Source organism: Octodon degus, unplaced genomic scaffold (assembly GCF_000260255.1).
Source record: "Octodon degus isolate 3935 unplaced genomic scaffold, OctDeg1.0 scaffold00224, whole genome shotgun sequence".
Classification (NCBI taxonomy): domain Eukaryota; kingdom Metazoa; phylum Chordata; class Mammalia; order Rodentia; family Octodontidae; genus Octodon; species Octodon degus.
This window is the reverse complement of record NW_004524800.1, coordinates 3,697,234-3,718,025: the sequence shown is the minus strand read 5'-3', so window position 1 is coordinate 3,718,025 and position 20,792 is coordinate 3,697,234. Positions and strand designations below refer to the sequence as shown.

The window sequence follows — 20,792 nt, the reverse complement described above, 5'->3', positions numbered from 1 at the left end:
TTCTCTTCTCTTCTCTTCTCTTCTCTTCTCTTCTCTTCTCTTCTCCTCTTCTCTTCTTTCTCTTCTCTTCTCTTTTCCCCTCCACTCTGCTCCCCTCCCCTCTGCTCCTCTCCCCTCCTCCTTTCCCCTCTTTTTCTCTTCTCCTCTTCTGCTCTCCTCCTCTCCTCTCCTCTCTTTTCTCTCTCTTTCTTTCCTTCTCTCTCTTGTTTTCTTTGTAATTCTTTTCCTTTTCCCTTTCACCCTCTTCCTTTTTGCCATGCTCTCTCTCTCTATTCCTATGTTATGGATTAATCAGGTGGTCTAACGCATGCTAAGCACAAACTGTAGCACTGAACTACATGCCAGCTACTCAATGAATATTTTTTGAATTATATTTTCTACACCTTTGGGACTCAGCCCATTGGAACTGGGAGGGTCAGTCACATTCAGTACATCCACTCAGAGTATAGGAAATGGAGATGAAGCCGAGAAATTAACCTTTGGAAATCATATAGCTTGGAGCTAAAATTCAGTTCTCCTGCTTGTGTCTTCTGTACTTTACTTCATAAAACCCCAGGGTATATTCAGTCATCTCAAGCATTCTCAGCCCTTGAGAGTTCTCCCAGGGAACTCTCAAGTTCCCTAATGAAAATTAATTTTAATTTGTGTTGATTTTTAAAATAAAATCCCCAAACATCACAGGAAATAATCAAACAAATAATGAGGTATTAGGTTTTTTAAAATGAGAAGAGGGACTTTTGAATGAGTAGGAACATTTCCTTTTGGACACTAAAGCTTCTATCATCTGAAATAAACAAGAGCCGTGCTGCTTCAAAGTAATGATCATGAATGATTCTTTTCTCTTTATTTTCCCAGAGGGCATTACATTTAAATATTATGCTTTTAAATATTCACAAAGCCAGTCTAGCCAGTCTAATGTGAAGTATGTCCAGAGCATAAAACTATCTTTTTCAATAAAACAAAAATAAAATCCCTAAATATAGAACACTGATGTCTGCTTCTAACTCCTGGGATAAATAACTTTGAATTTTAGAGATGAGTTTATGGATTCTGTTAACATCCAAGTCACTTGAATGTTTTCAGTGCAAGTATAGAGCACCACTCACATAATGCCAGGAAGACACTGGATTGGACTTGAAAGAAGGCATGCTTATAGTGAGCACCTTTAATAAATACAACCAGATATTTTGCATTGGCGATACTCTTCTGTAGCTCTTGGATATATTTTTGCCTCAAAAATATTTATTCAGATAAAGGGTGTAATAGAAATATATGGTGAATAGTTAAAGAAACTTTTTTGTTATAGTGAAAGACCCATTGCCATTAGTCTCCTTCAAAATATTCTCCCTTGCTTTAAACATACTTATTGCATCATTTGGACCCCTTTATGAAGGAATCTTGGAAGTCCTCTATCAAATCTTTAAGAAGTGTGATCAAAAATACTTGAACAAGTTGTTTATGTATATACATTGGATAGCTTGGATAATTGTACCACTCATTTATGCTGGTCTGTTGAAAGGAGAAGTGTTTAGTTCTTTTCTCTTCTTTATAATTTTTGATCAGTTAATCTTATATCAGAATACCAGATATAAGAATGCTTATGTCTGGTAATCTGAACAACTAATTTGAAGACAAAAATATGAAATACAACAATCATTGTTGAATTCCTATCATTTTGTTTATTGAAATTGTATATCATTTCTATTTCTTTGCTATTTTTTATTCTCTTTAAAAATAAAACAAATAGGGGCCTGGGGGGTAGCTCAGTGGAATAAGCGCTTCCCTGGCAAGCGCAAGGGCCTGAGTTCAATCCCCGGTTCTGCAAAAACAAACAAACAAACAAACAAACAAATAAATAAATAAATAAATGAAAAACAAATATATATTTTTTAGTGGAACCAGGGATTGAACTCAGGCCCTTGCACTTGCCAGGCAAGCCCTTATTCTACTGAGCCATCTCCCCAGCCCCAAAACAAATAAGATTAAAAAAAAATACTTGAATGCTGCTACTAAGTGTCATCAAATGGAAAGGAAGGCTCATAAATCCACTGGAGTGTGTTTTCATTCACCTTCTTTATCACATCTGGCACCATGCTATCTTAGGCTTTTCTCCAAAGCCAAAATGACCATGCAAGGTAAATGTTTGAATTAATTCAGGACACTGAGGCAGCTACAACAGCACAAGTAAAGACTCTCAAGAAAAAGAACTTCCAGAACTTCTTCGGTAAGTAGGAAGAAAAGTGGGATATATGTGTTTGAAGTGAGGAGGAGTATTTTGGGGAGGATTAATGGCAATATATCTTCTAGTATAATATTTTGTTAAAAAATTGAATGTGATTTTTTTATCATAATCTTGTACTCAATGTTAAGTGAGAGCACATATTGTATCTTTAGGTTACATAATAGAAACAATCGGATATTGTGATTGGTTATGTAACAATAAGTGTGGTTGAAAAGGATCAATGAGGCAGCTGATATATACAGAGAAACCTGGAATAACTGGAGTTGGGGAAAGAAAAGGAAAAATCTAGTAAGACTTACTAAACTACTAAAGGCAATCAGTAGGAATGTTTGGCTATGTATTGATCTGTGACTGTAAGTGTGTCCATAAGTGATTGGAAAGCAGGGGAAACAAAGAGGAATGAAGTCTCTTCTTTTATGTATGGCCCTGGCAGAAAATAGAGGGACTTTATAGGTACTAAACACTTTAACCTTACATTGTGCGATTAGTTGTATTTAAAAATAAGCTGTGAGATTTCTAATCCCTTTTACTCTACTCTGCTCTTTATTGTAATATTTTGTGTTTGTTAAGAAGCTGCTCTCCTATATGATTAATGTTGTTAAGGGCTATTACAAATTAGAAAAAAATAACTAATTTTTGTTTCCCTCAAAAGTGAATTCTGAGTTTGAGTTCTTGCATAAAACTTAACCTCAGTACAGTTGGCTGGTCCTTCTCTGGGACATTTTCCACATATATTACAATGTCAGTTCCATAGCTCTGGTCCCATTTGACTTTCTTCATCAGTTGCCTCTTGAGTCCACAGTGTTTTCTTCAATATCTGAGAAAATACCCATTCAGTCCAAGAAATCTCATTTTGTATGGCCTTTATGTCTTTCATGGGAACACTACTTGCAGTTGGCTCTTGAAATCCAAGTAACCCCTGTGAAATCCTCTACTTGTGTTTGTTTTTTCAAGATTTGGAAAGCCTTTTCAACCAGTTCATGAAGAATCATGGACTAATAAAGAAATGACATTCTACTTTGGTTCCAGTGGATTTCTGTATAGTTGTGCTATTCTATTTTACATCCCACTGCATAATTTGAATGTCATGAAGGACCTGGACCTAAGCATGAAGCACAGCATCACAACAACTTTACTATGCAGAAGTAGAAGAATGTTTAACTCTCAGCTTTTAACCATACCCTTGAAAGTAGAGCCCTAGCACAACACCAGTGTCCAAAGAATAATCTTTCTTACACAACTGTAACATTGAAAAGAGTCCAACTAGACACAATGTTTCAGTGGAAGCTGTGGTGGTGGTGGTGGTGGGAGATGTTAGCAGGTTGCTTCCTTATTTGTGTCCTTCTAGACTTAATTTATTCTGGTCTGGCCCTCTAACCATCTTTACTTCAAATTCTGGATGGAATAAAAGGGAATGTCTATGGAAATGCAAAAGATATGAAAGTATCAGAAAGGTTCCCTGAGAGTAGCCTGAACCTGCTCCTGAAGATTAGAGCAGTGATTTTATCTTCCAAAGAAGTAATGGGAACATCACTCTAGTTTTAACAGGCACTTGCTTGAGTATCAAAGGGATGGGAGTAACCTAAATGAAACTGGTAATGTCTAGCTAATACTCAAGTAATGCCTGCTAAATCCTCTCTTTTCAATGCTACAGTCATGTAAGAAAGAGTATTTTTAGGACACCGGTGTTGTGCTAGGGCTCTACTTTCAAGGGTATGATTATAAGCTGAGAGTTGAACTCTCTATAGCATTTAAATTATTTGGGAAGAAATTCCATTTCTGTGAACACATCTACTTCGACCCTACCTCAATCACAAATACCATGAGAGGTGATTGGAAGAGACATTTACACTGAATATAACAAGAAAATTTGGGAAAACCTACTTTTCAGCAATAAATTGGACTCATTGAAAGAGATATTTATGCTTTTAGGGCAGGGGTGAATAGGAGTAGCTTCATTCCTAATATTTTTGAGGTCTAGAGAAAGAGTAGAAATGGAGGCTTACATACCATATCTAACTGTTTAAAATTATAGGACAAGGTATGCCTCGACTATGTATATACCAAGGCCCTGCAGCCCAGTCCTCTGAAATAAATCTAGAAGATAATAGAATTAGGCTCTCTACAAGGCCAGACCTACTATCAGTGTGGTGTAGAAATCTTTTGGGGCAGGGCAGGGCGGAGTGGAAGCTAGACCCATATCCCAGACCACTGGGAGACTGGATATACATAAAGCTGAGATGAGGTGAATCTATCAAGTTCTCCAAGAAACTAGTTAAGTTCCTCTTACCAAACTCTTAGGACTTGCTTTTCCTGGGCAATTCTTCTTGCCTTCCAAAATTGTATCACTCACACAGCACAAGGAAAGGAATACAGTTATTTGAAGGATCTTAACTGCTCAAACTCTATTCTTTGGAGGATGCCAGATTTAAGCAAAATTAGTCATTTTCCTCTCAGTCCCAATAGTATATGTTTTTATTTTTCTCCTTCACTGCCTGACCTGTCCTGTCTTCTACTCCACCAGACTTCTTATGCTTGTGTTCTCTGATCTGGGGTGCCTGGATCGACTTTAGTGCTCCTTTCTCCCACCCCTTTGAACAGCAATCCTACTACTAATTGTTCAAAAAGATTAGTGTTAAGATCAAAAAGAGAGCCAGTCTTTGTGGTTCAATTTTTGTGGATAGAGAAGACCTCTAAAAAATGGAGTTCAATGTGTTGCCCCCTCTCATTAGGGTCTAAGAGTGGTACTGTGTGGGGAAGGAGAAACCTGGAAAAGATAAGCACTCACCTAATAACTTTTTTCATGGACATTTGTGCTCCTCCATGGCCAGTTTTATTTTGTGCTTGGTTTTGAGGGGCTCATGGAGTAAAAGGGAGCTATACCTGCTAGACAATACCAGTTTCATTCAGGTTACTCCCTAGCAAGGGAAAGAGGAAATGGACAAACCCAGGAAAGTATTTGATGGAGGTTGTACCTCTTAACCAGAAGAGAAAAACATACAGAACATGCTAATTGTCATACACATCACTAAGAACAAGACCCCCCTCACAATTTAGCCTTAGTTTTGTGGGGCCCTTTTCATAGTTAGATTATTTTGGCATTAATATTTTTTAAAAAAGGAAAAATAAAAAACAAACCTTTGGTCACAAATGAGCTCTTCACAAAAAGGTAGGCTTAAGGGATATATTTTCAATCCCATGTGTTAAAGGAGCCATAGGTCCTCATCAAGCAGAGGAAATATCTGTGAAATGTTACTGTGTAAACAAAGCTGCTCTAGGCATTTATCACAATGCTTGTATCTTATAACTTCTTGTTGAATCCAACCCAAGTGAAAAACTCTGTCAGTTGTAAGGTTAATTAGTGCAATGATTAAACCAGACAGAGTTCCTGGGTTCAAATTCCATCTTTACCATATATTATCTGTACAAATTCTTTAAGTCTCAATTTATCATCTCTAAAATGGAGATAATGCTTATATTCTACAAATCTTATTAAGTCTAACATTTAATAGGATAATATATATATATATATATATATATATATATATATTTACTCACATATGTTTCTTAAAATAGTATCTGGAACATAGTGATACATATTTGTTATTAAAAAAGCTGAAGTAGTATATGTAGCTCAAGTTTCAGTGACTAATTTTAAGTGATGCTAAAATAGCTAGTTAATCCTCAAACAATATTTGAACTGATCAATGAACATATATTATCCAATGAACATATATTATCCAATTATAATAGTTTCCTTATTAGAACTTTATTACTTTGGAGAAAAAAGAGAGATCTTGGAGCATGCTTAACTCATTAGTGAACCCAAGGTCATGATATTACCATGGATTGAGCAGATGTTTTGGAAACTTCATCAGGATATTACATTTTCATGATATCAGTAATTGAACAAAGGGCCTTTGCACTAAGCTGTATCCTTTTTCAAAACATTTATTTTGAATGGTAGTCACCAAGTTGTCTAGACTGGGGTGCAATTTGTAATCCTCCTCTCTCAGTCTCTCAGAGTGGTGGGATACAGTGCGTGCTGCCATACACTGTGGGGACACCATTCTTGATCAACCATCTTAACTAAGTTTTTTCAAAAGCACGGAAACTCACTACTCATCATCAAATTACTATGGTTCCTAGTTGCTGAGTATGCAAGGGGCATCACGCACTGTTCCAAGTGCTTTCCACATATGATCCAGTGTGATCCTACCCACACTCATGCAATGAAGGTAGCAGAATACTCTCTTAAAATGAAAAAAATGATCCATCTCCAGTCATTTTTCCCAATGCCACACAACAGCGAAGTGAAAGAGCTAGGGTTTGAAGTCATGCCAATTTGTTTCCTAAGCTTATGTTTACTTAACTATACCACAAACAATACATTGCAAAAATGAATGTTAATCCAAACTGTCATACGGATTAACAAGTCAATTTAATGCTTTACAGGGAATATTGAGAATAAGGACTTGGAAAAAGAGGCATTTAAAAAGTGCAAGGGAACTAGACGTTGTCAGTATCTGCTAGCAGAGTCAAGGTGGGGAGAAGGTATATAGCTATACTATTTTTGCTTAATTTTCCTATGTCTGGTTGTTGGCATATATGCTCTGATGACAATTACCAGATATTTTGCATTGAGCACTATTTCCTTATTAGAACTTTATACATTTGAAAGCCTTTTTAGTATTGTTCACCTTGCTTAAGTTGTTATCTTTAGAAACCTGATGTACTAATTTGAGTGTTTCATTGCTTAAACTACTGACTTTGAAGTGATAATCAAAGTTCCTCAAGTGAAAGGGACCTAAGGGATTTACTGCTTAAGGATTCTGTCCTTAAGAAGGTCTTATCTTTCATATGATCTAAGAGGAGGTGACTTTACCCTGGAATAGCTCCAGGAGAAACCATACACTCTACAATTTTCCTGGGTAAAATATTAAGACATCAATTTAGGTCCAATTTAGTACATGCTAAAATTTAAGCAGATGATAGAGGGTGAGATTTACCTTTGAATTATCTATGGAAAAATAAAACCATGGTAAAGGCTGAACAAGAGATGTTTAAATCTCTTTAAAGGGTCATATCTTTCGGATACATAATGGATAGACAAATCAGGAAATATAATTGGTCCTCTGTAACTTTTATTTCTGCAACCATAGATTCAATTAACTACAGGTTAAAAATACGTTAAAAATTGAACCTGTCAAACACATGCAGTCTCTGTTTTATCATTATTTCCTAAAAATACACTATCCTAATTATATATAATTTTCTTTAGATAGTATAAATAATCTAGAAATGATTTTAATCTAGAAATGATTTTAAACTATAAGGAGCATGTGCATAGGTTGTAGGCAAATTCTACCCAGTTCAGTACTATTTTTAAAAATTATTTATTAATTTTTGTGGTACAGGGTCTCTACGCAGCTTGCGCTTATAGTGATCCTCCTTTCTCAGCCTCAGACTCCCCAGCACTAGGATTACAGGTGTGCATCACAACACCTGGTTTGGTGTTTGGCATGGTTCACCTGGGGTTCCTGGCCCAGCATGGCATGTGGTACTGGGGATCAAACCTGGATCTTTGTGCTTTCCAGGCAGGTGCTTAGCCCAGCCAGCTATCTTCCCAGCCCTGTACAGTTTTGTAAAAGCGACTTGAGCATTCACAGATTGTGGACTGAGAGTTCCGAGAACCAATGACATCTACCTTGTCTATTCACTAAAATAAACCTTCTGTAAGGGTCTTTACTTGTTAACATCCAGGAATAACCTGCGATTTTGTATACCCTTGAGGCGATCTGAAAGTTCTTCTAGATCTGACTTTTCACTAATTCAGAATGACCTCACCTTTATAGAGCCTAAATTGGTGAGATTCCCCTTTGTTCCAATTTCATCTCTCCTTTATAATGAGTCTATTCTAGTGCTGACTGTCTCTCGCTCATTTGCTCTGGTACTGTCCTTAGGTATACAGAACAGTTGGTCAGTAACCTCTTTATGATACCTCTTTATACTTAGGATCATGATTAAACTGTCTCTTGGCTCTCTTTCTCTAGGATAAACAACCTCAACTCATTTAGCCTTTCCTCACAGGCCCTATTTTCTGATGCTTTAATCATTTTTTTTGCTCCTCTTCTTTGGATCATCTCTAATTGCTTTGCAACAGTTTTAAGATATAACCTGATGAGCAGGCCAAATCCAAGGTTTGGCATTTGTTTAATATTTATTTAATGAGCAACTTAGACATGAAGGGAGGTTGTGCAGTGAAGGGTCACTCAATTAAGAGTCCAAAGACGAGTTTTGCTTTTGCTCTACCACTTAGTAGGATTGAGAAGACAGCCACATTGGGTTGTCATCTAGATGTCTTGTTCAAGCCTCAATTCATCATGTGTAAATTCAGGATAAACATGCCCTCCCACTTGTCTCCTATAGTTTAAATGAGATAATTTATGTGAAAATACTTTGTTTTAGCATCAAAGCACTATGAAACACAATGCATCTGGAAATTTTTTTTTTGAACCAGGGATTGAACTCAGGCCCTTGCACTTGCCAGGGAAGCGCTTATTCCACTGAGCCATCTCCCCGGCCCTGGAAAATTTGAATTAACTCATTTAGTTATATGTGTTTTATTCCCATTCTAATACAAAGAAATGGAGGCACAGAAAACTATGTAACTTGCTCCTGGCTACACAGCTAGTAGATAACAGCACATGCAAACTGACTTCAGAATGCATGCCCTGACATCCTTTGCTATGCTGCCTTGCCAAATGGACATCAGGGCCCAAGAAAGCTATATCGTTTTATCAAGTCTGATCTTTAAAAGTTGTCCATAGGTATATATTCCTGGGGGCAAGATATATCTAGTCACGAGTAGGTAACTATCTGAGAAGCAATTTTTTCAGAAGATAATGTCTAAACTGGTCCTTACATTAAGGCAGCTGACTACCAGTGCAGAGATCCACACAAACATAGTACATTAACAGGAAGGCTACAGTGAGTCAGATCAGTGGTTCCTTCATCCTAGGATGCTTAAACCTACAACATGCTCTTAATTTTTAGATTCAGGATCTATAATTCCTAAATATTCTCTAAGCCTCAACAACCCCTTGTGGCTTTGTCTCTATCCCTGTCCTTTTCTATGTTAATTCTTAAGACTGAAAATTCAGAATGCCTCCTTTATAGAATAACTGTTAAAGAGAGATACTAAGTCATAACAGTACCTAATGAAATTTTTTATACTGTTATACAAAAGGCTCAGTTTAAATTAGAGTTTTGGAAAAAATGTTAGAAGATTTTGGATCTGTTTTAAAAGTGTTTGAACATCCACTTGGGAAATAATATAACACAAAATATGAGGATTGTTATATCACATTAAATTAAAGACCAACTTATATTTGAAAATTACACCAAACTGAGGTATTTTAATTAACACTCATTGGATATAAAATACAATAAGAACTTCATGCCAAAATCTGACCTATTGAGAATACAATGAACCATTGATTTATGAACTCAATTTGATCAAGAATGCTGGTTATAACTCAAATTGGTTGTAAGTCAAGACTTTATTTTCCATAAAAAATGATGGAAATACTCATAGTGTATTCCATACCTCCCAAAGGAGGGTTTTCATGATAAAAGAGATTGTATAATGTGCATAATTTACCAGAACCACCAATAACTTTCTTAATGTACTCACCAAATGTTATAAAATATGCCTAGTTTACCAGAAACAACAGTTTTATACTGTACTCATCATTCAAGTTGACATCTTTGGCTTGTGGGAACAGAGGATGAAATGGAAGGTGGTTATCATTTGGAAGGAGAGCCCCCTTCAATTGGAACATCAGAAATCTGGCTCTCTGTTGTCCTTTCTCTCCTTGGGTGAGTCCATAAGACACTGGCATATGCTTCTGGCTCACTTGGTCTCAACATTTTCAGAATTAAAACCTAGTTTAAGCTTGTCTATTTTTGTCTTTTCTTAAACACTGTTCTGTAGTATGATATGACACTGTCATTGAGCAAGTGAGTACAATGATTGGCTTTGTCTCTGTCTGGCTGGATCTTCTTTACAAATATTTGCAGTTCTGTTCTTGTTTTTCAAGATTTCCTTTATTTCACAAGAAGAACTTTGCTGCATTGATTGTTGGTACTTCCCATCTTTTTCAGAAAGCTCCTCAGCTGCCGTTCTCTGTTGCTAAACAGAAGTTGTCAAATTTCTCTGTAGACAATTTCTCTTAGTACTCCTCTACCAGTTCCTCAGCATCACCACTGTCTACCTGCAAGCCTATGGACTCTGCTATAGTGACAATGTTATCAACTCCAGGATGAATTGACAGTTTAGGCTCCTCTCCTCAGCCTTCAAAGTCTCCTATATAATTTTAGGCCACACTTTCTTTCAGGGATATGTTGGTATCCTTAGAGAGTCATTGGCCTAGGATTTCTCAATTAACTTCACATAGCAAAGGGTATTGTAATATTACTTCCAGGACTCTTTAAGTGTTAGATCTGTATCTGAGACCATCTGGAAGCACTTCAGAAACAGTCCCTTGGCACACAGCTTCTTAAAGTTCGCTAAAACCTGCTGATACATAGATTGCAGTAGAGGAGTTGTGTTAGATGGGAGGAACTCAACTAAGAGCCATGGGGGTCCTTCAGTCAATTTTTCTTCAAAGTCTCATGGGTGAGCAGGAGCATTGCCCATAATGAGGAGAGCTTTGAGTGGTACACCTTTGTCCGCTGGATATTTCTTAACAATAGGAGAGAAAGCCTCCCTGATCCATGCAAGAAAAGTACTCTCATTATCCAGGGTTTTGTGTGAGATTTCCACATGACCCCTAGCCTGTTCTTCATCACTTTATATTTTCTGACACTCTAAGGGTCTCAGACTGACAAACCAAGACAGGCCTTATATGGAGGTCACCACTTGCATTGGCACATAGCAATAAGCTTAGTCTATCCTTCCTAGGCATGTGGCCTGGCATTTTCTTCTCTTCCTGGGTAATGTATGTTATCCTGGGCATTTTATTACAGAAAAGGCCAGTTTCACCATACTTGAAAACTTGGTGAGACAAAAAGCCATTTCTCTGTGTCATCATTTCCAAGTGGTGTATATAATTTTCAGTGGCCCTTTTATCAGCACTGGCTGCTTCACCACACCTAGTAACGCTATGAATCCCAGTTTTCACTTTAAAATTGTGAAACCACCCCTTACTGGCATGAAATATTTTGGGCTATTAAGTCGGTCACCCACTAAAAGGCTATTTTGGTAAAAAGTTTAGAGGGCATGTAGTACATACACCAAGATCACTGACCTGATTCTTTACTTTCAAGATCTTAGAAAACCAAAGGCATTTTGGTGGGGGAGGTGAGGCAGACAGAGGGTGGAACATTTGTGTAGCTCAAGAGAATGTTTATTGGGAAACTTGTTTTAACCAGGCTAGTGCTCTAGATTTTCTATGAGCTGTGATTCACCAGAGGTGATACTGTTACAGAAGAGGGGCAGTTTTGTATTTCTATCATGCAGAGCCAGCAATTTGCCTTTCCTCCCTCCCTCTTTCCTTTCCTTTCCTCCTCTTTCCCTCCCTTTCTCATTTCATTCTGTTCTTTTCTGTTTCCTTCTTCCCTCTCTTCCCCTTTGCTCAGTCCTTCCTGTTCACTGTTATTTTTGCATTCTCTCCTTATGGAGGCATAACTGAGAAATTATTAATATTGAATTTGCTATAAAGCAGCTCACCCAGGCAATAGATCCTCACTACAATTTCAATATCTGAAGCTGTTTTGGCCCTGGAGTGCACAGGGATTGAATTAGAATGGAAATGTTTCCCTTATAGTTTTGTTGATAGCAGCATGGATACTTTGTTATTAACTGGGAAATTGAGACTTCTGTGGAAAATAATATACTTTACTATATTTCAACTTGACTCTTTCCCTCAAATATGGTATCTATCTGGTTTAGGATGAAAGATTTCTACTAATTTTTTTTGGTCTTAAATTTAAATATACAAGCTAATAATGAATATTTTTTGGCCCACTTAATTATATTTTTCCTTTTAGTCTCACTCTTTTTTTACTTTGCTCTTACTTGTAAAATCAAAAATATTTTTTTCATGTGCCATCTTATATTTTATAAAGATCTTAACTTATATATTTTGTCCTTCCCCCCAAATAATGTACAGAATCCAAATTTGGCAATCACTGCCCTGGCCATCTGCTTACACATACTGGTTAGCTGAAGAATGGTTGGTGATTTTTGGAAGGATCTGGGAATAGTACATATTCCAGTAAAGAGAAACAAAAAGCCTACCCTTCAAGCATGCCTAATCCATTATCTGTTCCTTCATCCAAACAACGTATGGGAAAGGAAGGGGATTGTCTTGTGTTGAAGTAGTTTGCTGTCATATCTATCAAACAAAGATCTGTGTTTATCCGGTAGATAAGATTAGATTCTAGAGACTTTATGATTAACCATGATATGTCATTTTCATAGCTTAGATTTTTTCTCTCTCTCCTTTTTTAAAATTAATTTTATTGAGAAATAAATAGCAATGAGACAGTTTGAAAACAGGTTAGTAGGACAGTTTCAATAATTAATACATTGTATATTGTTGTCTTCATAGTGCTTATTCATAGTACAAGATGCAGACATGATATCTTGTCCAAACACTATTAGTACAAATCTTCTCATTCAATTAAGAGAAAGTAGCTGTATATTAATCCTAACTACTCTTTCTTTCTTTTTTTCTTTCTCAGCAGTCACTGAGGAGGACAAAAAGATTAGAGATACTGAAAAAAAAAACTGTTGACATGTTTACACTATTGGCTACTTAATTTATTAACAGATATGGGAAGTGCTTCAGGATGATAATTTAACATATTGGCTAGGGGCTGGAATAAATCTCAAACGTACCTGTTCCAAAATCGTGTTAATCCTTTCAACTTCACAGTCAATCAAGTATCGCTTTTCTTGCCTTCTGTCCATTTCTTCAATGATGCGCCTGAATTCTTGGACATCCTTTATGTTTCCCACAGACCTTGCTGTCACTTGCCAGTTGTTTTGCACTGCTGCTTCCATAATTGCTTGTAGGATAGAAAATCCTAGAGGAAGGAAAAAACAGCCTCAATGACTTTTTTTTTAAAAAAATCTTTTGTTAGGTAATGATTTTACTGACTTTATTTGAATTCTGTTTAGTCCCTTTGAATCTGCTGGAAAGCATAGGCTCATGACTCACTTTTAACTCTCTGGACAGTTGGCATCTCCATTTTGTCTTAAAAAAGAAAATTCTACAACTTGGGAACATTAGGTTAGGTGTATATCCATTCTCTACTCAAGAAGTCACAGCTGAATTATAGTACTAATTGTTTTATTGACATGCATTACCAAAATACCTAAGACCTGAATACCAAGACCTTCTTGGTTATATCTGGCTAAAATTTTTCTTATTGCAGTTGAAGTTCGTTGCATTTGTCTTTCACCTAAACATTCTTCAGAAGTAGAAATAACTTCAGTAAAGCCATTGAAACATAGCTCATTCTCCATCCATGGTGGGATATGCCTATCATTCCAGCACTTGGGAGGCTGAGGCAGGACAATTACCACGCATTTGAGGCCAGTGTGGACTACATAGTGAGTTCAAGGCCAGTCTGAACTGTATAACAAGAGCATATCTCAGGAAAATAATAAAAAACAAAATATAGCTCATCCTTACATGGAAATTACTATTAAACAAGGTAAATTATGTCTCCTAAATAAAATAACTCTGTGAAAATATAACAAAAAATAGTATAACAAAGATACAATTCTTATTCCTTTACCACAGCATTATAAAAAGATTTAATCATATTAAGACTGTGAATTTTTTTCCTTTCTCCACTAAATTTACAAGAATTTCTAGCTCCTTTTGTGTTAACGTACATCAGACAGCTATTAACAAGAGGCACTTTGGAACTATGTTGAGTGGGGAAAAAAGAAAGAAGATATGATGTTTGAGTTCTGGGTAACCTCTTCAGAGTTACAGTCTGAGAAACTGAAACGAGCTGTACATCTGAAGTAGGAAGCTGAAGAGTAGCACATTTCTCTGTACTGGTCTTTTATAGTAGTCATCTGTCTAATGTTACATATATCACATCTGGAATTTTGCTTCTGATCTGAATCCACAATCTAAGTACAATTTCATCTAGGAGAGACATCATTTCATTGGGATATTATCAAAAGCTTCTTTCTAAAAATTTAAATAGTTTTTCATTTATAATCAGGTGATGACTAATGGGAGTAGGTGATAAGGATAATTTGCAAAGTCAAAATGATCTCTGTTATTATAATTCAAGCACTGGAAGAACAGAGAACAGAGCAAGATGATGCTGTCCTTTGAATACATTGCATGCTCTGCTGTCTCACACTCACCCTGTAGTGTAAGCAGGTTACAGTTTGGAATAGTTCTCACTGTACCATAGAAAATGGTATTGACATTTGGAGAGCACGCTTCAGGGAGATGGCAGCGGTGACTCAGCTGGTCATTACAACTCCTTTGTGTGCTGGGTATATGCAGGAAGAAGATCACAAATGAGACCCAAGCACTTGGTATTTTCCAAATGAGCAATTTCAGCACAGAAGCTCAAAATTACAGATCACAGTAAATTACCATTGCTTTAAATGTTAATTCTTACTCTTTTAAAACCAACCACGCATATTTATTTCCAAGATTTACATTTTCATGTGGGTTTTTGATGTGCTCTCTGTTTCAGCGGGAGTTGAGGGCATGCGGTGGGCCAAGGTATGGGATTAGGAAATAAAAACAGGAAGAGATTAAAACATTTGAAAATCTTTCTTAAGCAGTGTACAATAAGGCCTCATTATTTTGAATCTTAGTAATTAAGAATTTATGAAAATCCAGCAAGGACTGTGTTGAATTTTACTTCTGAACTATTTATGAAGAAAATATTGACTGAATAGTAAATGAAATTACACAGGGAATTTTCAATATATTTAAAGCAAACTTTTCCAAAGGCTCTTTCGCAAAATACAGCTGTTTATGTGTTGATTGAAAATCAAAATTCTCATAATCTCTACTTACTGGTTCACATTTGGGATAGGGAACATTTTAATCCCTTTTCCGTAAGACAGTCCTTTACATTTTTGAAGGCAGTCAGCTTGTTTCCTCAGGTTAAAGATCTCCCAGGCTTCAACAATTACTTTTATGATACGATGACAAACTTCCACTCTATTTTATCTCTCTTTGAATATCTGTCAATATTTTATTGATCCTGAAGTGATCTGACCATAAAGTGTGGATGGTAGTGGGACTACTACTTGCTTTGATGTAAGTTATTATTTTAGCAGCCTAGGACTGCTAATATTTATTTAAAAACTACATTGTTAATTAGTGTCAAACTTGGAATCAATGAAAACGTGTCAATTTTCTACATAAAATCTTTGCTATGTATTGACTCCAAAGCTGTGTGCCATGATTCATTTTATTTGAAATGGAATTTATCTCCCATTCTTCACTCTAATTTCTTACTCTATTCTACTTCTTACTTCTTCTATACTTCATGTTCTTTAACATGTGGAGAATGGGTCTTTCCACCTATTCACTGCTTTCACTGTTACTGGGCAAGGTACATTTGTATGTGTATAGGAAAAATCTGAAGGAATTGGTAGAAGTTATCTCTGAATTAATAAGAACTTCTATTTCCAGTGTCATTTATTTATATAATGTTTAAGTACTTTACAAGATACAAGTATGACTTTCTGTAAGTACAAAAAAATTAAAGATCATAAAGTATGGTCATACTGTCCTTGCAAAGCATAAGCTCCTGGAAGACAAATGAGACAGTTGAGCAGTCCTCTATATGCTGTCTGCCCCAACTATGAAGCCCCTTACTATAAGCAGTGATTCTTATGGAGTTTTTCATATTTCTATTTTTTGAACCATGGGAATGTGAAACCTTTTCAAAAATTAAGTAGAAAAAACATGACTTTTTAGTGAGTGCATGTCTAGGGCCTACTGAGCAGTGAGACTGGCTCACAGTTTTTGAGCATGTTGGAACTTTGGGTTAACACTGCAGTGTCTTTTACCGTGTACTCTTTTTCTGTGTCTGATTGAGCATGGGGCTGCTGAATTCTGGAGCCCTAAGGGAGCCAGGGAGATGACTCAGTAGAATAAGTGCTTTCCTGGCAAGTGCAAGGGCCTGAATTCAATCTCTGGGTCCACCAAAAAATAAAAATAAAAATAAAAATAAAGAATTCTGGAGCCCTGGGTGAAATGGTCATCTCAGTTCAGTGCCTGTCAGTGAGAAATCTAAAGAGAGCTTTTATTTGTTTTCATAACTAATTTATTGTACTTGGATTTTTTCCATGTTGCAACTGACCAAAAAGTAAAGTGGGACTTAAGAAATAAAGAAAAAGAAACAAAATAAAAGTAGTAGGTCAGTCAGGCTTGTAACAAAGTTTGGCTTTGTAACGATGAGCTTGCTCTTTTTGAATTTTCAGAATTGTCATGCACACTGGGTGAGCTTTAACATACCCAAATTTGCATGGCTGAAATTTCTTGTTCTCTTATTCTTGTTCAAATTCTCTTATTCTTGTTTTAGACTACTGGTGTTGTTCAGCGTTTTATTTTTCATTTTAGAATGCATTTACCATTTAGGTAAGTGGACAAAAGCTAGATTTGCATCTGTATTCAACCAACATAACACAAAATATGATAATAAAGGAATGGCAAGCCAACACTGATGAAAGAGTGGATTGCTGCTATCCCCAGTCTAACTCTACTGGACTAGCTGTTGTGCTACTCTTGGCAGACAAGGAGACCACCTTGCTAATGGGTACAGCAGTGAATACTGTGCTGTACACCTGGATCCTCCTTTAGTGCTACACACCTTATTCATTCAGCTCATTGGGAATGTGTTGTTGGAAGAGAGCTATTGCTTTAAAGTTATGCTTCCTTCACATGGAAAGAAAACATTCTCTCAGGCTTTCACAGAGAGCAAATTGGTCAAGTAATGGCTGTGACTCATTCACATGGCTGATACTGACAAAGGATCTACAAACTGCTACAGGGTTTCAGGGTAAATCCTGAGGGGATTTGACTGACCTTGTCAGATTAAAAAGTTACATTTCTTGTTATATAGGTCTTGCTTTATTTTGGTATTAATAATTCAGCAGAACAAGATAAAAATAAAGTATGAAAAGTAAAGCCATATTAATATGCTGAGCTGTAAAGGGTTCAAGTCAACAACTTCTGTCATTGCCAGTCCTATGGAAAACCCACTACTATTATGGACTACTGGTCTATATTGGAATATTTTGCTGAATTCACGCATCTATAATATTTAAATGACACTGGAATACCCATCTCTAAAAACTAAACAAAAAAAGGGGACACAAATGAACGACCACTTTGTATTGCATATTCAAAATAGTGAGAATAGATATGCAACTATATTCTCTTAATTCAACGAACAATAAGATTTGTTCTAATAGTGTTTGTGGACAGGATATCATGTCTGTATCCTATACCATGAATAACCACTAAGAAGACAATATATGCAATGTATTAATTATTGAAACTGTCCTACTAATATGTTTTGAAACTGTCTTATTGCTATTTGTTTCTCAATAAAATTATTTAAAAAATAAAGTTATGCTTTCTTTCCAGGATATCTTGCACTCAATGATTCATGGTGAGAGGGTATCAAGGCACCATTTCCTTACCCCAACAGAGTAACAGTAAAGACCCATTCCAGTCTCAGAGCACCCTGAAGATAAGGCTGAGGCCTTTTTATGACTGTGCCATAGCCCATTTTCTCCTTCTTCTCAAATCTGCACCCTCTTTCCCTTTCACAATTGTGATAATCAGTGTGCTTCCTATCAACTTCTAACATGTGAACCCTCACGTAAGAGCCTGTTCCTGGGCACTCAATGAACAAATACTAGGTTGAACTCATGAGAGTTCAGCAGATATGAAAAGCTCACAGATCTACAAGCTTCAAAATTACTTTTTAAAGAGGAAAATGGCCAGGAGTTTTTTCAGTATACAAATAAGATTAGATCCACTTCTTGCTGAACAAATGTACTATTTGATCTGAAAACACAGAAAAACAATGAGACTCAAGAAAATATAATTTTCATCTTTCTACTTCACATCTCCCAGTGTGAGCTATTAACATCACCTTTTGCTCATAAACCTGTACCAGATCTTTTAGTTTCCCTATAGGTATTTTTGACATGGTCTATACAATTTCCCATATAATGGATCTCAGACATTGATAAATTGGCTTTAAAGAGTGATGACATTTCCAGCAATTTATATCTGGAATAGACTGTCAGAAGGTTGGCTATGAAGCCAACAAAAAGGTTACCAACACTCTCAAAGAGTTCTAGAGAAACAGGTTGATCTTTACCAAGGGAGTAATTTAGTATTTGTCTAGTGTCCTATGCTAAAGACTGCCTTTTCAATATTTTCAGATTGAAATAAGAAAGTTTTCAGCACCCTGAAAACTCTTGTGCCCTGAAATTATCATAGCTACACCTTTGTAAGTTACAAGGGCTCTTACAGATGACTACAGAGAAATAGGATACAATTCTCAAAGCAGCATAATTCCCTTTTAAGTGAAATTCCTATGGAAGCTCAACATCTATTGCAGATAAAAGTAGAGCAGCTCTAGTTTGGAGAGTATTAGTTAGGGAGGGAGGGAGGGAAAGAAGTGACTTTCCCAAGGTTATATAGCTCTTTTAGATCAAAAAATAGCCTAGAGTCTAAACAAATCTAGAACTAGGGAGAGGCAGGTGAAGAACTTAGAAAACTTAAGAGCACATTATCTCAGATGCATCTTCATTTGTCTCACTTTTGTCTTGGCTATGTGACCTCCATGTAACCTCCATTTTAGTGCTGCCTAGCCTACATTGTAGGTCTCATGTCACAATGACCTTTGGCATTTCGTGACATAGACATAGCTTGTCTCTCTGTGTACCTTTTCCTCTTTTCAGTGCCACTTCCTGGTATCCTCTGTCTACCAAGTCTTCCAAGTAGGCAAATCACCACCATTTATAGCTTTCTCTTTTCTCCTCGTTACATACAAACTTCCCAGTTCTATGTAGAATTCTCTCAGCACAGTGGCCCTTTTCAGGTGCTGATATATCAATAACTAATATCTAGAATATACAAAAAACTCAAAAAGTTAAGCCTCCAAAATAAAAAAAATATTCAAAAGATTGGTAACTGACATGAAAAGATACTTATCAGGATAAGAGGTACAAATGGCCAATAAATATGTGAAACAATGTTCAGCATCTATGATCATTAGAAAAATACAAGCCATCTCCCTGGCCTCCTAAACTGAAATAACTTTGAGATTCCATCATATTCCACAAGGTAAAGCCATCTTTAAGAAGTGAAATAATAACAATGCCAGTGAACCTGTGTGGAAAAAGTAACTCTCTTACATTGTTGGTGGGAATGTAAAGTAGTACAACCACTATGGAAATTGGTATAAATATTTCTCAAAAAAAATGAAAGTAAAAATTTCCTTCCACCCATCTATCCCCCTTGTATGTATCTAGCCAAAAGAGTTAAAGAGATCATATTATAGTGATAAATGATTAATCATGTATATAGTAGCATAATTCATAATAGTGAAGTCTTAGAAATGGCCTATGTGTGAATCAGAAGATCAATGGATGAAGCAAATATGGTATTTATACAAAACTGAGTACCACTATGCCATACAGAAAAATAAACTTGGGTTATTTGTAGGAAATGGATGCACTTTGAGACTGCAATGTTAAGTGAAAAGAATCAGACATACATGATTGAATATTACATGGTTCCTCTTATGTGAAAAGTCCAAATATACAAATAAAAAGAAACAGAAAATATAGATAACAGGAAGTAGGGAGCTATGTCTTCTTCAAGTGGTAAGGGACCAAGATATGGATGGAGGAGAAGGGAAGGAAGGGGAAAGAGATGAAAAAGGAATTAAGATGTTATGTTTATGTAATAATGCTCCACGAGAAATGTAATTACTAACCTCCAACTACACACATGTAGTAATAAAAAATAAGAATTGAAAGAAAGAAGAACAAAAAGTTAAAGGTGTTAACCTCCATCTAATCTGGCCACATTTTGGCAGTGACCTTACATGGGTGAGTTTGGAAGGAAAGGTAAAGAGGATGTTGCCCAATGCCTTGGTGTCTGGTCATTTGTATGATGACTGATGATGTGAAAGCTAGTGATGCGCTTTATGACCTTATAGCAATTAACAAATGAAGAGCTGGTAGCCTGTGGGTATCTCATGAATTAGTGGAGTGAGAAGACAGTGGTGGAACAGATACCCAGAAGGTCAATGTCCATCCTGCTTGTGTTACCAACTGAATTCAGCTGAAGGAAATATTTTTTTATGTTTTTGTCTAATGTTACTCCTTGAGTTTTGCTAATTTACTTCTGTAGTCCACATTTCTAGTGCTAATGTGTTTGTTATTGATTTGAGTCATTACGTATTGATATAAATTGTCTAATAACTGTTATATATATTTTTTCATTCAGCTAATTTG

At 36.3% G+C, this 20,792-nt stretch overlaps 1 protein-coding gene across 2 annotated transcripts in view; it reads right to left on the bottom strand.

The window, feature by feature from the left end:
* Gria3 (glutamate ionotropic receptor AMPA type subunit 3) overlaps positions 1-20,792 on the bottom strand; it is a 344,160-nt gene that overhangs the window by 159,071 nt on the left and 164,297 nt on the right. For both annotated transcript variants that reach the window (XM_004645323.2, XM_004645322.2), the window contains exon 4: positions 13,149-13,336. In XM_004645323.2, coding sequence (XP_004645380.1) covers positions 13,149-13,336 — 188 coding nt within the window. The remainder of the gene's footprint in view (positions 1-13,148; positions 13,337-20,792) is intronic.